The sequence below is a fragment of the Gobius niger genome (assembly GCF_951799975.1).
Source record: "Gobius niger genome assembly, chromosome: 17".
Lineage (NCBI taxonomy): Eukaryota > Metazoa > Chordata > Actinopteri > Gobiiformes > Gobiidae > Gobius > Gobius niger.
In genome coordinates this window covers 22,758,335-22,779,011 of record NC_136868.1, presented here as the reverse complement: position 1 = coordinate 22,779,011, position 20,677 = coordinate 22,758,335, and the positions used below count along the sequence as shown (strand labels likewise).

The 20,677-nt window shown below is 42.3% G+C and overlaps 1 protein-coding gene across 6 annotated transcripts in view; it reads left to right on the top strand.

The window, feature by feature from the left end:
• Window positions 1–20,677, top strand: part of ptprsa (protein tyrosine phosphatase receptor type Sa) — a 207,812-nt gene that overhangs the window by 130,511 nt on the left and 56,624 nt on the right. For 5 of the 6 annotated variants that reach the window (XM_079575488.1, XM_079575485.1, XM_079575486.1 and 2 more), the window contains 5 exons: window positions 6,970–7,080; window positions 15,355–15,624; window positions 15,787–16,368; window positions 17,031–17,167; window positions 17,239–17,383. In XM_079575488.1, coding sequence (XP_079431614.1) covers window positions 6,970–7,080; window positions 15,355–15,624; window positions 15,787–16,368; window positions 17,031–17,167; window positions 17,239–17,383 — 1,245 coding nt within the window. Of the gene's footprint in view, window positions 1–6,969; window positions 7,081–7,170; window positions 9,411–15,354; window positions 15,625–15,786; window positions 16,369–17,030; window positions 17,168–17,238; window positions 17,384–20,677 lie in introns of those variants that run through there. The other variant, XM_079575489.1, reaches the window with a different exon arrangement.

Sequence of the window (20,677 nt, the reverse complement as noted above, 5' to 3'; positions counted from 1 at the left end):
TAGATACGACCTACATACTTAAATGGATAAGTGTCTGTTTAGGAGAGCACCCGGCTGGAGTATTGCGCTTCATGTGTAGGAACTGATCATGTAACAATGCAGTAACATTATGACTAATAACGGAATAGTTTTTTTTACAAAGTGTTAATGTAATAAGACAAAAATGTCAGTGATTATGATGAGGTTATTGGAGAGCAGTTTCAGCACCATGTTGAAACTGCTTAAACAGAAAACTGGTCCAGTTCTACTTGGTCTGATGCATAACATTAAAGCAGTACAAAGTAACTCATGCCCCTAGAGGCTATAAGCACCACTGCAGGTGTTTTTTACTCATTAATTGTCCTTGAGAGTCAATACAACGCTGACAGAAAAGACAAAGGGAGAGAGGGATATTGTACATCCAATTACACAATGGAGATATTTTTTTTCACTCAAACTTGGCTTTAAATATTGTGTGAGTGGCGCTAGCCCACAGTTAGCTTTGCCCGTTAGCCTGTTAGCTTCTTCTTCGTGATTCCACTAGTGTGTATTGGTGACACCGACCCGGTGCAGGAAAGCTGCAATTGTGGTTTTCTGGCTAAAGACACCAGGGGCAGATGAAAACCCTCCAAATCATCCCATCAACACTTGTATTACCCCCCAGAGGGACTACAAAAAGGATTCATTAAGGTAAACTTAGTAGTTACTTAGTACTGCTGTAATCATAGTAACAGTAGTTTTCATCTCAATCTGTAGGGGGGCACAATTACAGTTTCAGTCTGATTTGTTCAGGTGTTTGTTTTGATTTCTCATAAAACTGCCAAAAACATCTAGTGTGTCGTAGTCATTTTGATCTAAACTTTCACATTCTAGGTAAAAAAAAGAAAAAAAGTTTCTACATTTTTGCCTCAGCAATTTTATTCCATTGTTGGCATAGTATTAAATCATTGGCTTATTGCATTTAAATTATTCCAACAGTTTCAGTTAGCTAATAGTATTTTGTAAGATAGTCACCATATAAGATGCATCATCTATGATACTGAGCACATATTTGGCAAAGGTTTATCCAATGACACTTTTGGGACTGCTTCCTAGCTGGGCATCTCTGTTCAAAAGATTCCACTCTAGCTTTTCAAATTGTTGAATGAATTATTGAAAACCCAACAAAGCAGACCTTTCAGGACGCCTTCTAAGTTGTACCCATACAAAGTGGACGGGTTGCTTTGGTTATTTGACCCGTATGCCTTTGCCTCCAGGCTTGTTCAAACAGGGTACACATTTGAATCTAGGAAAGGCGAATAAGCGGGCAAGTGAAAAAGGATTTGGCGTTGCACTTTTAGAGATGATTTCTCTGCCCACTCTAAACATGCCTGTAGGAGTACAATTTACATGATAGAACCACTTCATCTCAACAGCCCACCATTCGTTGCCTGGTGGAAATCAGCTCAATGTTTTTCGACTGAGCTTAATGTGGTTTTTGGCTCGTGGTCAAAGCTTGTAACCTGATATAAGCATGTCATAAACAAGAGTAGAGAAACAAACAGTGACTTGACACAATGGAAAGAACTGGGGGTGGACGACCAGGGAGTGAAGAGTCTGTCTCACAGTTAAGATGCTTCACGACATGTTTCATAAATAACAACTTCAATGTGTTGGATTTCACTTTAAGCTACCCGAAGGCATACCCTGAAACTCCTCTTGCTCTCAGTGCCGTCCTTGAGCGAGTTTATTCTGCAAAGATAGCCGGTTTATAGAATGGTGGCAACCGTTAACTGTTTTATTGACCTATTATTCAAGGTCAGTTGGCTCGGAAATGGCTTATACAAACCATGTGGCGCCGAGGCCAGAGCTCTTTCAGATCCCCCTGGTTAGAGGTAACAATGCTCTTACCAGTGTGTTAAGCTTGAATAAATCTTATTATCTTAATCACGGCAACTATCAGTTTGGGGTATGTAGTTTAAGCAACCTTTAAGTTAAGTGTTTGGAGGTAAGGGAAACGATTCAAGCTGGGTTTTTCTTTAGGAAGAGTTCGGCAACATACTGTGATGTGCATCACTGTTTGCTTTTGAGACTGCAGGGCTATTCACTATTCGTCCAAGTATTAGTTCCTTTTTGTCATACTAATAATGGGAGGTACAAATTTCCTCAAAAACTCTCCACTTCTTTGAAAGCCTAATACTTTCCTAATCTCATTCCGATTATCCAACCTTTTAGCGAAAGCACACCCACCCTCCCCCCCCAACTAATCACTCATTACTTTTAACTAAACTAATGCTGTGTCTTCATCTTTGTGTCTTCTCCAGAGGGTACCCCAATTAAAGGTAAGCTGTAAGAATAAATAACATTGGATTTAAAAGAAAAAGAAAAAAAAAGGGTCCATTTAAACTGTTTGCCTAACCAAACATAACCACGCATTCTAAAACATCAAATCAACTTTCCCTTTAAACGGAACAAACGAGTGATAAATCTTTTTCCCGACGCGCCGCCATCAATAATTCATTTGTGTCTTTGCCCGGTGTTATCAGCACATTCTGTCTGTGTGATCTCATGTGTTTGACATTTCTGTGTCCTCTGTCACCCTTAATGTGCCATTTCGTCCACCACTGTCGCTCTTCTGTGTTCTACTGCCTTTACCTCGCTCAATGGGTGCTTATGGCACGGTGATAGGGCTGTTGAACGCACTGGGGAAGGAAAAGGGGGGTGGTGACTATTACAAGGCTGCTGTTTGCTTTATGCTGCTGACATTTAGATGGAGTCTGGAAGGGGGGGATGAGATAGTGTGATCCCACAGCCCCATTTGCAAAAGAGTCTGAATGAAATGTAGCAATTATATGGTATTTGTCTGGATTATATATATATTTTTATATAAATATATTTATATACAGTAGATATAACGAAACAACAACTTTGCATTAGTAAATTGCATTGAAAGCAAATAGTTCAGGAAGAAGAGCGATCAGAACCTTTTAATTTCATATTTAGGGCTATGTTGTACAGGTAAGTGCATTGTTTAACATGATTTCCCCGTAAGGTTCACAGTGCGAGGGAAGCCTGCAATCTATAAATATCTGACAATGACGGGTTCCTCCATCATCAGCCACTTAAATACTGCAGATTGTATTTATACATCTCATCTGTAAGGAGGCTTAAGCCATCCCCTTACGGATTGGCTTTCGGCGAATAAGATCTCATAAATCACATTGTGTCAAATGAAAGCGGCCATGACTTATGAACTCTGCATTTGCATAATGAGATAAGCGGCCCGAAAATGGTGATTTTTTACGCACCACGTCGGACTACAGTGCTTTTGAATAGAGAGACACGGGGAAATGGGAATATAATTGAGATCAAGTTTTCTCTGCAGCGAAACACATTGAGTCAAACCTCGAGTAGAGTGCATGTTGGCAGAGTGGTTAGCGCTGTTTTGTGTTTCTCAAGTGTCTTGTGGTCCTCCAATGTTCAAAAAGCCTAGAATTGGATTTGCATCGGTAGGGTTCTAAAAGTCTTCCGAATCTAATCCAAAAGAGAAATGGAGCAGTGCAGGAGTCACTTGTTGGAGGTTTGTCTGGATCGAATTCCAACCTCCTGGTAATTGGGCGGCACAGTGGTTAGTGCTCATGCCATACATTAAAAAGTGTCAGCGCAAAGCTACCGTTTTTTCCGGACTATAAGTCACTCCGAAGTATAAGTTGCACCAGCCACCCTGGTGCACCATTGACAAGCCTCTCCCGGCAGCACGTACATTTGCGAACTCGTTCCTCTCACTGTGGCCATTTAACTTTTAACCCACGATTAGCTTTTTTTTGTTTTCTTCATTGCAGTAAGGGTAACCTCTTTTCGGGCATTTGTGTTCATTCTTAGCAGATACTGGTACACAAGCCTAGAGCGCCCTCAAGTGGTCAGTGTGAAAACAACGAATATGAAATTTTATATTTTGATATATATGTCGCACCTAAGTCTAAGTCGCACCCGACTCATACTTCGACTTATAGTCCGGAAAATACGGTAATCACCCAAATCTTGGCTAGCTACACTAAAGTTTCAGTTATCGGGTGAAAAGTGTCTTGACTCCCTACCTGCCTCATTACTGATTTCACGGGAGCGTTACAAGGCACCAGATGGGCGCTGACAACAGCGACAACACACGTGGGCCCCCCTGCTGTGCCACGGCACTATGATGACCTTGGGGTAGTGGCAGAGGGTGCTCGTGTGACAGCAGAAGGATCGAGCTAGGAAAGGCCAGGTCTGGATATGGATGTCACAAGTTTACTCTGGCTCGCTGTTTGTTAGTTACAAAAACTTCTGTCCACTTGTCCTCATGCGACTTTTCCCACCTCAGTCGGAGTTAAGCAATTAATTATTTCTACCCCTTACTGTACCGCCAGATAATAGTCGGGTTTCCACACGCAGTGAGGAATGTGAAACAAATAAAGAGACGAGGAAATGAGTGATAAAATGATGAAAAAGGACAGCACGGCGCTGGGCAGCAACAGGGAAGAGGAGGGAGAAGGGGGGATTTGGCCAGCCATTTTGTTGATCGCCTAAACAAATCAATCAAGGCTGGCTGGAGCACATTAATTGAATTACACAAATGGGACTGGGGGGTACGCACAGCAAAGCGGCTACAGTGCAGTGATGAGGGTTGGGGAGACCACAGCTTGGAGCTCTTTCTGAATCAATCATCCACGCCGGCCCCCGCCCGCTTTTCGGTTGTCCCCTCGTCAGTCCCTCTGTTTTGCTGCGTCTCTTCAGCTCCACTGGCCTAAACTCTTTGATTAGGCTGTCTCTTTTCCACAAATTCATCTGAGAGATTTTCAAAAGAATTCAATAGCAAAACAAATCGTGCGCTTAAACAAATCATCCAAAATGTGTTTTGAATGCGAAATTATAGAATTGAAGTGGAGAGGAAGTCAAGTTAAATCTGCCGGTCCTCCCTTTGTTGGGCTCTTTCTCAATTATCATCTTTTCACCATATCTCTATGAGTCCTGTCTTAACGATGGTGTTATCAGCTAAAAATAATTGCATAAACAGAAGTCCAACGCCGGGACACAACTCTGTCTTTGGGAGAAATTGAATTGCCCTTCAAGAGTATTCATTTGGTGAATTCCTGTTGTCTTTGACCCAGTGGTACTATACAGACCTCCTCAGCAGATGAGCCTGAGGCGTGCTGCGCTGTTAACCAGGACAGCTGTCTGGGCTGCGACTAATGTCCACGCCTAGTGCCCATTACCACCTTCTTTATCGAATGGATGATGGCTGTCCAAGTGCGGCTAGACGGCCAAGGGAGGCCAACTGAGGAGATTAGGGGCTCAGAGTGTTTGGTTGGATGAAAGGGTCATTTTGCGGGAAAACTGGAGTAATCGGTCCACATGGAAGCAATGTTTTTTATAAAAGAACTTTATTTGGATGATGGATAGAAATTAGGCATGCTGGTTTGTAAAATAAAACATTCCAAAGGAAGACGGCACTCTGTTTGTCTGACCTATAAATGTCTGGGAAATGGTGGCGTCACACAGTTTACAAATGGGCAGTCTGTGAGATTTTGTCTCAGTTCCCATAGCAGCTCATGTCACCGTTTTCATCCTGGTGTCCTGTTAAAGTGTCCTTGAATAAGAGCTGAGGTCAGCAACAGAGTAAATCTGCTCTTTATATATGCTTTACTTTGAATATCTTTATATATTCATTCATTTTTGTATTTAGCCATCCACAAACAGCTGGAAAACTTTATGGCAGTGGTAGGTGACTTAAAGTAGTTTCACAAAGCAATAAAAGTACTATACTCTTGTCAGTCTTGTTCAGGCAGCATTTTTACAACTGTGAACAGGGAGTTGCGCTGACGAGCTGCTGGCAGTGCGTTCTGGAGCGTCCACCTGGAGTTGAACTTCACACACACCTTCCTCTGTGGTCTCCACGGTGCTGAGGCTCCAGTCGTCTGAGCACATTCCAACCCACCTGCCATCAGCCTGGCATTTGCTGTTCCAAGCACACATCAAACAGATCCAAATCACATCTCTGCAAAACGCACAGAGCAGCCTCTGCCACCTGCACTCGGCAGGTAGACGTTTTCATTTGCTTCATAAGCTCCATGCCAGAAATCCAGCTCCCCTGGGCTCAGCCAATGATCTGAGCTGAAGAATGAAATAGGAGTCTATACTGCATCTCAAAACCCTAAGGTGGATGCATGACTTCCATTTTCAGTTTAATTAAGGGAAGTGAATGCACTCATTTGTCGCGCATATAGAGCAGCAGCATTATTAGAGCTGTGTTCCAGCGCAGTATCCCTGTACATTATTGTTCTGTGGGCGTCTGATGTGATGAATTAGGTTATGGTGTATTATAAAACATTGCAGGCTGCGGCTGTATTGATGCTCACTGGCTAAACGCTAACGAGCACTGGTGTACTGTTTGTCAGGCAGACCCGGGCTGCAGTCTGTCTGCTGAGCCAACGCCCTAATGATATCATCAGGAAGAGCCGTCAACAAAGCACTAACGAGGACTGATCGGGCGCCCGTACATGCACCTCTGGCACACCCATCCCCGTAGCCCTCAGCACTGAGATTTTAACATGGAAGCTGAAAATCTCTTTAAGATTTTCCTGTATCTCATTCAGAGTCATGAGGTTGTACACAAACAATGATTTGTTCTTTGCAATGAAAGGCTCTCTACACAGACTAATATGGCTTTAGTATGACCTTTGTAGCACATCCCAAATTATACGTAGTTGATGATGGAGGAACACGTTTTGGAAATGTGGTGATATAGAACTGTACTGTAACAGATTTTTTTTTTTTTTTTCACTGAAATGGATGTCCTGCCAATTCGGGTGTACTTTGTGCATTATGGAATATTTTTTCTTTGTTCATAGCATTCTCACAATGTCCCGAATGTATTTAAGATTGCCATCAATGACTCTTCCATGCTTCGGCACTAATATGTCTCTCTCTCTCTCTCTCTTTCTCTGTGTGTGTCGGATGATTTTCTTTCTGCAGGTGCCTTGCAGATCGAGAACAGTGAGGAGACGGACCAGGGGAAGTACGAGTGCGTGGCGTCTAATGTGGAAGGCGTGCGCTACTCGTCCCCTGCTAACCTTTATGTGCGAGGTAGGAAGCAACCCGGCCGCAGAGCCAGGACAAACAGATCTAAACATCCACCCATCCTGACGTAAAAAATATCACTTGCCGCTCAGCTTTAGTGTACGCCATTACTGTTGAGCTTAACAAATTATAACTGCTTCCATTATAGGCCAGCTGTATTTCCACACAATGTATTTTTGCAAAATACCCAAGTAAGATTTCAACATTTTAGCATAGCATTGCCTGCCCATAAATGTAATTTTATATGCACTGAAAATTGCCACATGTAAAAACATATAATTGACCAACTAATGTTCTTCTCTGTTATGATGTTATGCTCCATTTTGTGTCTTTTAATGCCGGCCCCAACTCACTTGGAAGGAAATGTGTAGCACAACAAGCCGTATGTCTTTACCTTATGGGTTGCAAGACACCGTTTTTTTATCTGTAATTGTGTGCTCCCCTTCCGTAAGCTACCGAATCCCAAAAAAGAGTTGGGACGATCCACGTTAATATGACTAGTTTTTGCAGGTGCTGAAAGAGAACGGTAAGTCTTGGATTTTGATTGAGAGGCAAGGTATTGGTGCTATCAATCAAAATCCTAACCCCGCCCCATAGAAATGTTTGGGGGGAGGGGAAGGACTACATTGTGGTGATGTGAAAGGAAACTGTTTATATTTTCTAACATGGTTTGTTGCGTGCAATCTCAAAAGACCTGATCCTTTTTTTCTTGAAGTGTCTTGGAGCATATATCTATACAGTTTCCCTGTTTCTGCTCTGGGGGGGGAGGGGGGGTATTTTTGCTAAAAGCTTTTTACTGTCACTTGCAATTTTGGCCCAAGTCAACATCCTAAAAGCAACAACAACGAAAGTCATGAAACCCATCCAGTTTAGTAGGAAATGGCCAATAAAGACAAAAGCCGTACCTCTAATGCCAAATGACAATGAGGCCCTGTTGAGGGAGCTGTAATAAATTGAAGCAGATGCATTTTCGACATGTATTATTTATATTGCGCATATTAAATAAAGATGCTACGGTATCTAGTCAGTTTGTTCCCTCTGCTGTGTACCAAATAACTTTGTTCCCAATAAATTATTCAGTTCTCTGACATTGTAAAATGGGTCAGGGAGCTGCTTTTTCATTATTATTGCCATTATCATTGCCTAAGAAGCAGCAGCTTAGAGAAGCAAATCAGTGCGAGACGAAGGTATGAAATGATTCGTCAAGATTAGGCTGTTTTGTTGGGAGCATTTTTCCTCAAGGCTATAGTCTGTCTTCTCGCTAATGCAGCCATACTTAACATCGAGCATAACTATCGGCTCATATAATATCATGAAAGCATTCTCAGCCGAGCATTCTACAGCCATTAACTACGCATAATGGGAACGCTAAGACACAGCACAGGGATTGTTTTTTTTTTTTTTATTTATTTTTTTTTTTTTTTTCTTCTTTTTAAAAAAAAATCTAGCACACGCCAGCTTGATATCATGTCCAACAATTCATGCAATCTCCATGAACACTGGCTCCATCAGCATGCTTTGGAAAAAGGGGGCTCACCAGGGTCATGACTGCCCATTAGGGACTTACACACGATGTGACACACCTGTTATGCCTCGATGGTGTCAACCTTTGTCTGTTTTCAGTTTAACTTTTGTCAATCAATTCTTGAAACTTTGATGTTGACTATGTTTTTGTTCACGGAGCAAATTGCACTTGAGCTTAGCAGCTGCGGTACGACACCCCGGAAAAAAGTCGCCCCCCCGCTAAATTACGCCTTAATTTGGGATTCTAAACCATAATGGCTTGCACGTCTGATTGGCCACATTGACTGGAACTGCCTTAAGAATAAACCGCAGCTGCTAAATTCAGCCCAAACTGTGTCTTTTTTCTTTTCTATCTCTCATTATTTTTTTCTTTATTTTCCTTCTTTATTTGGTTTATTCTTCTCTAACAAAAGCAAATGCAGCCACCACAGGAGCCTCTCCGTGTGGCTTTTAAAAAGGCTATAAAGCTTGTGAAATTTTTTTGAATTATGACTATGGTACACTCGATTTGGCGCCGGTGGTGCCTCTCCTAGCGGGGGCCACCGGGGTGAATCCAATTGTTTTGCTTACAAAAGTTTATTTAAAAATGGGGAGGGGGGGGTAGGCAAGTGTACTTTCAAGTTCGGGTGTCACTGGTAGTCAGGGCGAGGGCCAGGTGGAGAAAAGCATTTTTAGCTGTAGGGAAAGGCAGCAGCAGCTAAACACCTTGAGGTGGCTTTTTTTACTCTCTCTGTGTTTCCCCTATTTTTCTCTTCTCCTCATGTCATTGTGTTCTGCATCAACCCCTTTACATCCCTCAGAGCTTCGAGAAGGTTGGTGTGTTTTTTCTTTTTTACTTTTTTTAACCCACATTTGAAAAAGAGATCAATCAACATGTTTGAAAAAAAAAAAAGGAAAAAAAAGTAGCTGTTTTAACACTAAATTCATTAACAATTCAAAATTCTAATCCAAAAAATAGTAATAATAATTAATGATTATGCAAAGATTTTTTTTATTTATTTTTTAAAATATCTATTTTTTTTTTTTTGAGTTTGGTCCAAGGAAGAAATGATGAAATCAAACCCGCTTAGCTCGGGTTTTGTTATACTTTTAATTTTCTGTTTGCATTGTGGGGCCTTTTCTCGTTTTGCATCCTTTGGTATTGCTTCTGCACCAAAAAAAAGGCTTTTCTTGCATGTAAAATGGAAACCCAGCATGTTGGAAATGACCACGCCTGGTGCATGGTGGGAAACTGTAACTGCGCTCGCATGCCTGTACAAGATTCTATGTGGCCGTGCTGATCCTTTTCCTTTTCTGCCACTCCCCGTTATTTGGTTGTTAGACTCTGTTGTCATTTTTGTTTTGTTTTTTACTCCTTCCTTGGTTTCTCAACAAGCGTTTCCCCCAACTCAGTCTTTTACTTTTTTATGTTGTGGTTATAGTGCGGTTTTGTGTGTTGTTTTGCTTTTGTTTTGGGTTTTTGTTTTTTCCTTTTATTTTTCATCCCCTAAATGTTCTCCGTTTGTCTTCCTGTGATTCATTTGTTTGTGTCATTTATGTTACAATTCTTTCAACTGCTGCCCTGCTTCTTGAGTCTCGGAGTGAACATGCCTATGCCGAATGACGTATTAAGTGTGCGTACAGCCAGTGTTCCTGCCATCTTGTTTATAGCCATCCATTACTGTCAAAATTAGACCTGATTGGGCCTGATTGGGTTCCACGGTGATTTCAAGCAACCATTAAGGGACGCCATTTACAGTGCCTTGTGGATCAATAACAATATAACGGCGTCAACATTGAATTTGCTGTTGCTTAGTGAGTGCTCAGAAAATGCTTTAATGGTAAAACCAGAGACCATAGCTTTCTTTAGAGTGACTGCTGTTTACATTCCACGGCAGCAACGACACTCAAACAAATTGAAATGTATTATTCACCAAGCCTACTTCCCACAGATAGTATATTATAGAAATTCTTAAAGGAACAATGAGATAAATATTCATGTTCCTACAGTTTTAATACCTCATTTAGATCAAATCATATCTGCTGTTTAGTTGATAATTTTCTTAATCTTCCGTACCCAATCTAGAATTTTCTAAATGCATCAGTGAGATCCACTAAAGACCATGTGGAAAGCCTTCAGCTGATGCAGAAAGACTTGGCTGTGTCGGTGCATGTGCATGGTTGCCCTCCTAACGTTATCTGCCTGGTTCTGAATGGGCTTGCATGTTCTGCTATGCATTTGTGTGTAACGTTGGGAAAGAAAGCTAGATTACACCTTATGTTCTTACTGGCCAAAGCAATCTCCTGCCATCTCTATTAGATGTTTGTCTCAACTGAATCTTTTAGCATCCCATCAAAAGTCTGTAAACGTTTGTAGAAGTATTTTTCCATTCAAAAAACAAACAAACTATAATTTGCGTTATTGTCCTTTCTACAATCTGGTCAATATTACACAGGAGGGATAACCACAGTGTGGGGCACACATGCAGTATTATTTAGTCTATTGTTGCCTACCTCTACAACAAAACAAAAGTGACACACAATGATTTGCCCTCGATCCACAGTCTTTTATTATCAAACACCCCACCATGATTCCTGTCAGTTTCCTCAAAGTAATAATTTCCATTTTGATGAGCCACCCATAGTGACTGTTTAGGATTGGTGCAGGCAAGGTATGTTAATACGGGGCAACCCCTGCGGCTTCTATGTAAATGCTTAAGGCCTCATCCGGCAAGTGTAACTAAAGCATCTCCATTCTGGGCCTGGGTCTGAGGCAGCAAGAGGGTGTAATCTCAGCTTCAAGGTGACACTAAAGGCTGCACATTATTTTGGCTTCCCCTTCATTTTGGGGCAGAAAACCACTGCCTCACCAAAATGGCCGATAATGTCCACCTTCTGACCTCTGTTTTTGGCACAAATCCCTCCACTACACCGCCCACTACTAGAGTTAGAGCAGTACTCTGGCGTTCTCTCTCGACTGCTTTCACCCCGTCCACTGTAAGGCTTCTTGTCTTTCTCTCCACATTGGGGCTTGGAACAAGATTAGTTATTATTATTCCAAATGAAAGCTACTCATTTGTTTTTGTTTTTTTGTCAAATTCAAATGGGCCGGCTGAGCTCCTGGTCTCTGTGAATGAGGAGCATGTCCATGCAATTGGGATTCTTTTTTTTGTTTTGTTTTGATATAGGTTGTAATATACAGTAGCGTATGACAGTGTAAGCTGCTCGCGGACGTGGTTGCAAGACATATTTAGAACAGCAGTCCTGTTTGCTGTCAAAGTTACTGAATTTTGCATTAAATAATTAAGGATTAAGTGACCTTGGCCTTTGAGCTTCTCTCTATCATTCAGACACACATGCTTACAGATACAATCAGTGAACATAAGCCCATAACTGGGCTGCCCTTTTGTTAAACAGTGTAACGGTTTGGTGTAATGGCTCATTACCTTAAAGGTTGACCACTAGAGCAGGAAGTCCTCTGAGGATTTGGTTGTTGTTGTTTTTTGCTGCCCATGCAGATAGCCAAAGGTGAAGCTAGAGATGTTTCTGTGGGGAAACCTCATTCAGTCAACCAACACAGTCCCGGTCCATAGGCCAACAAGAGCCCCAGGGAGAAAACAGTACATTTAGCCACACTGCATAATGAACATTAACCCCCAAAACAGACATGGTCTGCCCTGAGGATACTAGTTTCTAAAACTAGTAAGAAAAGCGATACAGAGACAAACTACTGTGGAAAACATCTAATAGTATTGATGCAAATGTCTTTGTTGAACTCAGCTGCACCCTGGTACTGTCCTTGCTGTTCAGACATAGTACTTTTTGTGGATCTGTTCAGTTTTATTAATTTGGTTTCATTTAATTTTGTGTGTCTGGAACAATGCTATATTGGGAATGGATGGCATGCTTGGATGGGCTTGGGTGACATTTGGGACTGTATTGGTTTTCTGGTGGCTGCCCAAGAGGATGGAGGCGCACCTGTATATGTCACTCATGCCATAGCCACACCCATGCATGTCTGTGTGAGGAATGGGCTGCCCTTTCACTTTGTTCTTTAGAAAGCCATTTTTTCTTTTCATAAATCAAAACACCAAAGACACATTTTTGAGGCCCCATCCGAAACTATTTTTTCAGAATTTTTATTCAATGGATTCTCCATTGAGACTGCATGACTGGGCAATTAGACCTGGAAGCATTATATTTAATGCTAATGCCGGACTACCATGCGCCTCACAGTCATGGAAGGCTGAGGTCTTTGACTATTTTTTAATATTCAACAGTTAATAAGCTTTAGAAAAAGACAGATCCTTATGTTCCTCATGTCCAGAGTGAATGGTAAACATGTATCTTTTGATCTAAAGCAAAGTAGTTTGAGCATAAAGGGAGGGAAGGTTGATTGGGTCCACATTTCTCCTAATTAACATTATGCATTAAAGTAGACATAGATGTAATTTATCATGGACATAGCCTGTCGTGATAAGATGATAGTCCTAGCCTCCCACAGTGTGGGTGGGTGATATTTGTGCCGTTTATTTTATTGGAAAGAGTCAGACTGTCCCATGCAACGATCGTCTGAATCCCATTTGGATCGACACGGTGTATTTTGGAATGCTCCTTTCAGTCCCCGTCTGACCCAACCCCTTCAGTTCTTATCCACGTCCCAGGCGCCTCACACCCGCCCACCTGAGCATTCCCATACTAACATGTATCCAGGTGTAATGCTTCAGGTGGGCTGGAGGGCAGGTGTGGTCAGTTCTTGATTTTAAGCCCCAGTGTGTGAGACCTCCAAACCACTTTGAGCCATGGTTACTTTGTTTTCTTGGTTTGGTTTGAGAATCATATTCTCCTTATTCTCTCCCCACTAATGCCTTCCTCCTCCCTCCTCCCCCTCTCCCTTTTGCGTACTGTACAGTATGTCGCCTGCCCATCTGTCATTGTCTGTCGGCTTCAGCTCTTTCTTCTGTCTTGCTGCTTGAGTCTCTCCTGCCTCATGTGCTTCTCTCGCCCCAGTCCTGTCTTTTTGTCTCCAAAGTCAGCTTTTCCATTTCTTTGTTAATGTCCGTCATGTATTCTACTTTGTTTGTATGTCCCCAACAAACAATATAACAATAATAATATACATAACAATGAATTGGAAAAATGTAGTCTCCGCCAAGTACCTTCTTTTTTATTTTAAATGCCACTCTGGGGCCTTGGCTTCAACATTGAAGTGGTCAAACGCTGAAATACCCTAAAAACATTGGTATGGTGTATAGAGATGATGCTTGTGATGTTAGATCACATATAGCCATTTTTATACTCTGGTGTTTTTAGGATGTTTTAGTCAGTCAAATTTGAGTAATATTCCTAACCAAAAAGTGTTTGCTGGGATCCATTCCATTTACAGTGTTTTTGCCAGCCCATGTTCATGTGTTCCACACTCTTGCATACTGTACACACGCACACTCATACTTAGACACCGGTATACATTGACAGTATAACTGCACACTAGTTTCTACTACCCTTTCAGTCTCAGAGTCATTCCCAAACCCCTCTCACTCAAAGCCAGCTCCAGTTCATAAGTGATAAACTCCCTGCGCACTGTCCTCCTGTAGGGATTTCATTCTCCTCTCATTCTCTATGCTTCTTTTTCTTCTTGTCTGGATATCTGCTTTTCTTGACTCAACACAATGTTACAGTATTGTCTTTTAGCTACAACAAATATATCTTTAGTTTTAGGCACACACCTTGTTCCTCAGTATTGATTTTGTGTTAAGTGGGACTGCGATGTGACAATGTGCCCATCACATTTTGTCACATTAGCTGAAGAAACAATATTGTTTACACAGTACTGAAGCGGGTTACCCCTCCGTTACCCTCCTCCAAACCTTCCCCTCTCTCTCCCTGTTACTCTCAACTTCTCCCTCTATCCTCTCCTCAAATGCTCCTTAGTCTTGTCTACTTCTCTTCTCTCCAGTCGTCTTTTGTCTGGGCATGCTAGCGACCCTTCAGTTATATTCCTCTATGCATTTTATCTCAATTTTTATATCTGATTTTGTTATCATTTACTCCTAATTTACCTCGGTCTATTTATGCATGCTGTCTGTGAAACTGATAGCTGCATCTATCAATGGAACCGTGTCAGATCTTAATAAGGCTTTGTCCAGTGGATCTACCCTAAACCACAAAAATCTGATTAAAGTTTCTCATCTTTAAGATAAACAGGTTGTAGATAGAGACAGGTGTCAAGAATACACAAGTGTTCTCCTGCAGAGATTGTCAATAGTCCTGTAACCCTACACTTCCTGTGCTAAGGGAGAAGCCTGTAATGGTGGACTTCCTATTTGGCATGAGTGCCAGAGAGGACAGGAAGTTCCAGGTTGCCTCATTGGCCTAATGTGATACTAATCACATGGCTGCTCTTTTACATGGTCATCAGCTTGCACTGTAGCCAAACATGGTAGCGGTTCAAAGATGAGAAACTCATAATAGATTTTTGTGTCTTTAATTGTGCTGTGATGGGTCAAATATTGGTCAATGGAACCTTGTTGCTATGAATCGTTGCTTAATTGTTAATCTATATTGTTGTTGAAGCAGTTCTGTTAGTTTAGTTCTTTCTCATTATTTGTATATTTTTATGTTTTGAATACTTTTGTTAATTTGTGTTTAGTACCACATTTACCATGTTGGACCTTTTGCAATAATTAAGAGGGTCCATTTTCATCTGTCTCTTTTGTTACCTCTCTTTCTCTCTTTTTGATTCCCTTGTCAACCTCTTCCCCTTCCTCATGCCTTCAGTCCGCCGGGTGCCGCCTCGCTTCTCCATTCCACCGACCAGTCAGGAGATTATGCCCGGTGGCAGTGTGAACATTACGTGTGTGGCAGTGGGGTCGCCCATGCCTTATGTCAAATGGATGCTTAACTCGGAGGACCTGACTCCGGAGGATGAGATGCCTGTGGGCAGGAATGTTCTGGAGCTGAGCAGCGTCCGTGAGTCAGCCAACTACACCTGTGTAGCCATGAGCAGCCTGGGCATCATCGAAGCAGTGGCTCAGATCACTGTCAAATGTAAGAAAACAAAAACTGTCCTGAGGGTTTATTCTACAAATGGCATTGAATAAAAAAATGCTGGTATGAAACAAGCTAATCCTCTATAAACATATTTTGGATAGCATGTGATTCTTGTACTTAACTTAGAAAGTAAGTATTTTTCTGCCCTTCTTCTCACAGCTCTGCCCAAGCCCCCAGGCACGCCCGTAGTCACAGAAACCACTGCCACCAGCGTCACCATCACCTGGGACTCTGGCAACCCGGACCCTGTCACTTACTACATCATCCAGTACCGCGCCAAGTCCCCAGACAGCAAGTACGAGACGGTGGACGACATCACCACCACACGCTACAGCATTGGCGGCCTCTACCCCAACACCGAGTACGAGATCCGCGTGTCCGCCGTCAACACGATCGGCCAAGGTCCCCCCAGCGAGCCTGTCGAGACGAGAACGGGCGAACAAGCCCCCGCCAGCCCACCGCGGAACATCCAAGCGCAGATTATATCCCAGAACACGATGATGGTGCGCTGGGAAGAGCCGGAAGAGCCTAATGGACAAATCAAGGGCTATAGAGTGTATTACACCATGGATGACTCCCAGCCCATTCACCTGTGGCAGATCCATAATGTGCAGGACAGCATCATCACCACGATACAGAGCCTGGTACCCCAAGAGACTTACACCATTAAAGTCCTGGCGTTTACCTCTGTCGGGGATGGGCCCTTCTCAGAGCCCATTCATGTCAAAGTGCTGCAAGGAGGTAATAATACTACAGCAGCATTGTTTCGTCAATTATAATATCTGTACCTGACTTTATGTTTATAGTGAAACAGTGAAAGACTGTTTAAACTGTTGTTGTCAATGCGCATTCTTTACCTCCTAATGTCTTTTTAACATCCCAATTCTGTCTCGTTTTTTCTTTATTTTTTTGCAATTGTCTGCTTCTACAATATAAAAAAAAAAAAGTTCTGTGCAGGGCCTTGAAATATGCTTGAAGGATATTTTGTTTCTTAGCCAGGCCCGCAAAATAAACAGTTCAAAATGATTGTTTGCCAGCGTTGCTTTACAAAATAAGTATAAGCAGCTCTTAAACCAGATGGCTCTTGACGTTAATGCTTGTTATATGGCAATGACACATAGTGCATGTCTGCGTAATAATAGTGCAAGAGAGACTCTGTGAATCATCGAAGGCCAAAGCGCTGCTGTGCTCTGCCTGATATTTTATTGTAGTTTTTTAAAGATATTTTACTAAGTAGCAGAGGGAGTTTAATGAGGTTGCCAGTTAGGAATCAGAGGGGTTTCTAGCTTGAACACGTAACCGGTGAAGACACTTTGACCCCATTTGCCCACTGCACACAACAGGAGGAACCAAAAAAGTACTAGAATAACTTGTGATTTTTTTTTTTTTTTCGTCCACTAAAGTTCCCGGTCAGCCGTCCAAATTCCAGATCGGTGCTGTGTCGGACACCAGCATTGAACTCACCTGGGAGCCGGCTTATGAGAAAGAAGGCATCATCAGCTACAAGCTCCACTACAGGGAAGGCGGCTCAGGAACTCAGGTATTTGCTTATTTGAAATCTGCAACTTTTGAAACCTTCTCCAACATTTGACCTTCTTCCTCACCTGACAGATGGTGAAAACCTTCGGACCCACGTCTTCATTTGTTGTGGAAGGTCTGCGGCCCAATTCGGAGTACCACTTCTCCCTGGCAGCAATCTCTAACAAAGGCATTGGAGCTTTTACCAATGACATTACTCAGAGGACCTTGCAAGCCAGTATGTAGTCTTTTTTTATTCATCTTCACTTGTGTGCTCTGTGTACACTAACAATTATTTGCTGAGTGACTTTCAGGGTTGTTGTGGAAATGACTATTTTATATCTTATCGATTATTGCTTTTTTTCTCAAGGCTTAAAAATCATAAATCGTGATGCTTATGTTGTGTATGGTTTTAAGATGAAGGTCATTTCGTTACCATGGACACACATGTAGATTTGTACTTAAACTTTTGCCAGTATAGCAAAGTCAAAAAAACGATCTTGGCAGTTGCTTTTTTTCTTTCCCCATAAACCTTTAAAATTATGATTATTTTCTTGTCAACACCGAGTTCACTTTCTTTCTGATATGGCACAAAAGAGTTTTTTCACCTGAGCTGCCAAGGCCCTCTTCAGAAAAGTGTCACAAGTTCATTCCACTTTCAATCTTCCGTTATTAATGTATGTTTTATCGTTGCTGCTTTGTTTGAGTGATTCCAAAAGGGGGCCTTGGCGGACACACCTTTTAACAAATGTTTCGTTTCCAGTGCAACTTGTCGACTGCCGCCCCAACAACTGCACTGTGGCGGCTCTCGGAACAACCGCGTCACAGTCCATTTCCGTTTTCCCGTGTTGATTTTTGTGTCTCATTCTGACGGCTGCTCCGACGGGCCGGCAGCGGCAATGAGCAAACTTGCATGCAACACCTTTTTGTTGTGTCCTTTGGGCCTGAAAAAGTGTTTCACTAACTGCACAGTCGAACTCAAAACGCGGGCATGTTTCCTCCAGCTCCCATTCTGTCTTGGCGTCTCTGGAGTGTGTGTGCGGGTGTGTGTGTGTGTGTGTGTGTTTGTGTGTGCGTGCGAATCACCTGCCGATACTCTCGGTTGTCGTGCGCATCCCTATCACTGTTGCATTTGATCTTTTAGCGGTGCGCTGACTGGACTGGATGCACCGCTGCACTCCTCCTCTTACATCATCTCTTTTCAACTCTCTGCTTTTGCCACTCATTCCCCCTCCCCTGCGCAATGGAACAAACGCTGTCCTTGGAATGGCTTGGCATCACCTTGCTCACTTTGTGTCCTTTTCCTTTTTATGTTCAGCAAAAAAAAAAGAAAAAAAAAAGTTAGATTTATTTATTAATTTCTGTATTTCTCTCTGAAATATATGAAAGAATACTGGCATCCCTTGAAATACTTGGCCTGCTGCTTGTCTTTTGAGTCCTGTTGGGTTCACCGAGGAATCCAAGTCTCCCACCGCTCCAGAGTTACACGAGTGCAACTTGTGGTACTTTCACTTCTAGACGGGAGAGTCCAACACATTTTTGAATACATAGAAATCACTAATGTGCTCTCATGTTGATTTCCTGGTTGTTTAAGTGTTCTCCGCATCGGTTGCCACTCAGTCACTCAGTCACTCAGTCGACCTTTCTCACAATACAATAACTAACTGAATCTGTTGGAAGCCCGCAGGTAAGTGATTGCCTTTGGAGCAGGGTATTCAGTCTGCCATAAGCCTCGCCTTAATGAAAAAGATGACATCAAACTTTTATACTTGTTTACAACCATTATATAGGGCTGTCACGATAACTACTATATTGACTTATCATTCAATAGATAACGGATAAACGATACATTTTTTGGGCTTGATATTTATCGTCTGTAAATTTATTAGCATTCCACCCCTTTTTGACTTTGATTTCTAACTGAAGCAAATGTAGTTACATTATATTTCATGTTTATTGCAGCTTGTGTGGTGTTTTAGGATTTGATGATGCACTTTAGAACAAAGGTTTACCGTTTTCATGCCTGAGAGTTGACAGTATCTCGTATCGTTAGAGTCAATAATATCGTTTATCGCGATACTTTCCTGCCTCAAATATATTGAACTTCAAATTTGTTATCGTGACAGGCCTATGCTTCGATTTAAAATTCAAATCATTTGTTTTGGCCCGCAACTTTATTGATCCCTACTTTATTGATCTGCATTGTATGGCTGGCTGAATCCCTGTGCCACAACGTCAGACAGATCGGAAAAGTACGATTTTAGCTATGTTCTATGTTGGCCATTACGTGCAGTTCAAAATGTCCACAGATCATTGGGAGTATGCGCTCGGTCCAAAAGCAGCATTACCCAAGGCTATTGTCAGGGGAGCCACTTGGCGTCGGCGTCATAAAAATTAACTGCAGCAACAATCTCGGCTCCATTTGAGTCCTTATTTACCCCGACGTGAGTGAAGGCAAACGTTTACTGGGAGAGAGAAAAGAAAGCGCCTCTGTCATTACATTGGATTTTCTTCAGTTCTGGTCGGTGACGTAGCCCGCGAGTGGCTCTCCTTTTCAGAAGCACGGTCTTGTGGGTAAAGCTGCTTCGGTCCTGGGCAGGTTGAGACGCAGTTTTCGTTCAGACGTGGCCAGATTGTGTCCGCAATCAGAGAGCGAAGAGCCGATCTGACATTTTTCACAAAGGCCTCAGATAGACCCTTAGCGGTGGGTGTTACAGCCGACTCCTCTGCACCGAGAGTCGCAGATAAGAATCCCATTTCATAGCGTCACAATTAATTTCATGCTTTTGCAATGAGCTATAAGCCAGGCCCCTCGGATTGTCAGGCTTTGTTACACATTTAGATTATACCTTAAACCTGCCACAAGCGCAGTCAAGAGCTATCTCTCAAATTAAAGTGGCAGATTCTAAATCCGCTGTATTTAGCCAAACAAGCAGTTTAGCTCCCCCCCACTTACTGTAATTGCGAGAGGTTTTAGATGTATTGGAATATCTGTGTGAGCCCTAGCGTGGCCATTTGGAGCTGGAGAGGATTAATTCCATAATGATCTGCAAATACCAACAGTCTGTCATTTTGTCCCGTACAAAAAAGTGAAAATACCGCAATCGAAAGCATTGTCTTTTTTTTATTTTTTATCAGTTGACACCAAGCACTGCATTTCAGTGCGTCTACAAGTAATTACTATTGAGCTGAGATGTGTTAAATTCGCCTTTTATAATGATTATATGGTACTGCAGCTTGACATTGCTGCCTTTTCACAAGCGGAGCCGCAACACACTTGAAAGTCAACGGGTGCCGACATGACTAATTATTTGTCATAAAGCATTTGGCGCGATTCTTTCAGGGAAGTTTCAAAAGAATTCGAGTGCCGTATTAGCTGAGTCTCCTCTTCTTTTATGCCGTGTATAGTTCTAGGGTCCCTAATCCATCCAGCGAGCATTATGGGATATGCAGTTTATTAAATCTTAAGACCTAAAACTGTTATCGGTTATAGGAAGGCCTGTGCACAATGATAGCCTGGCCGCTGTCACAT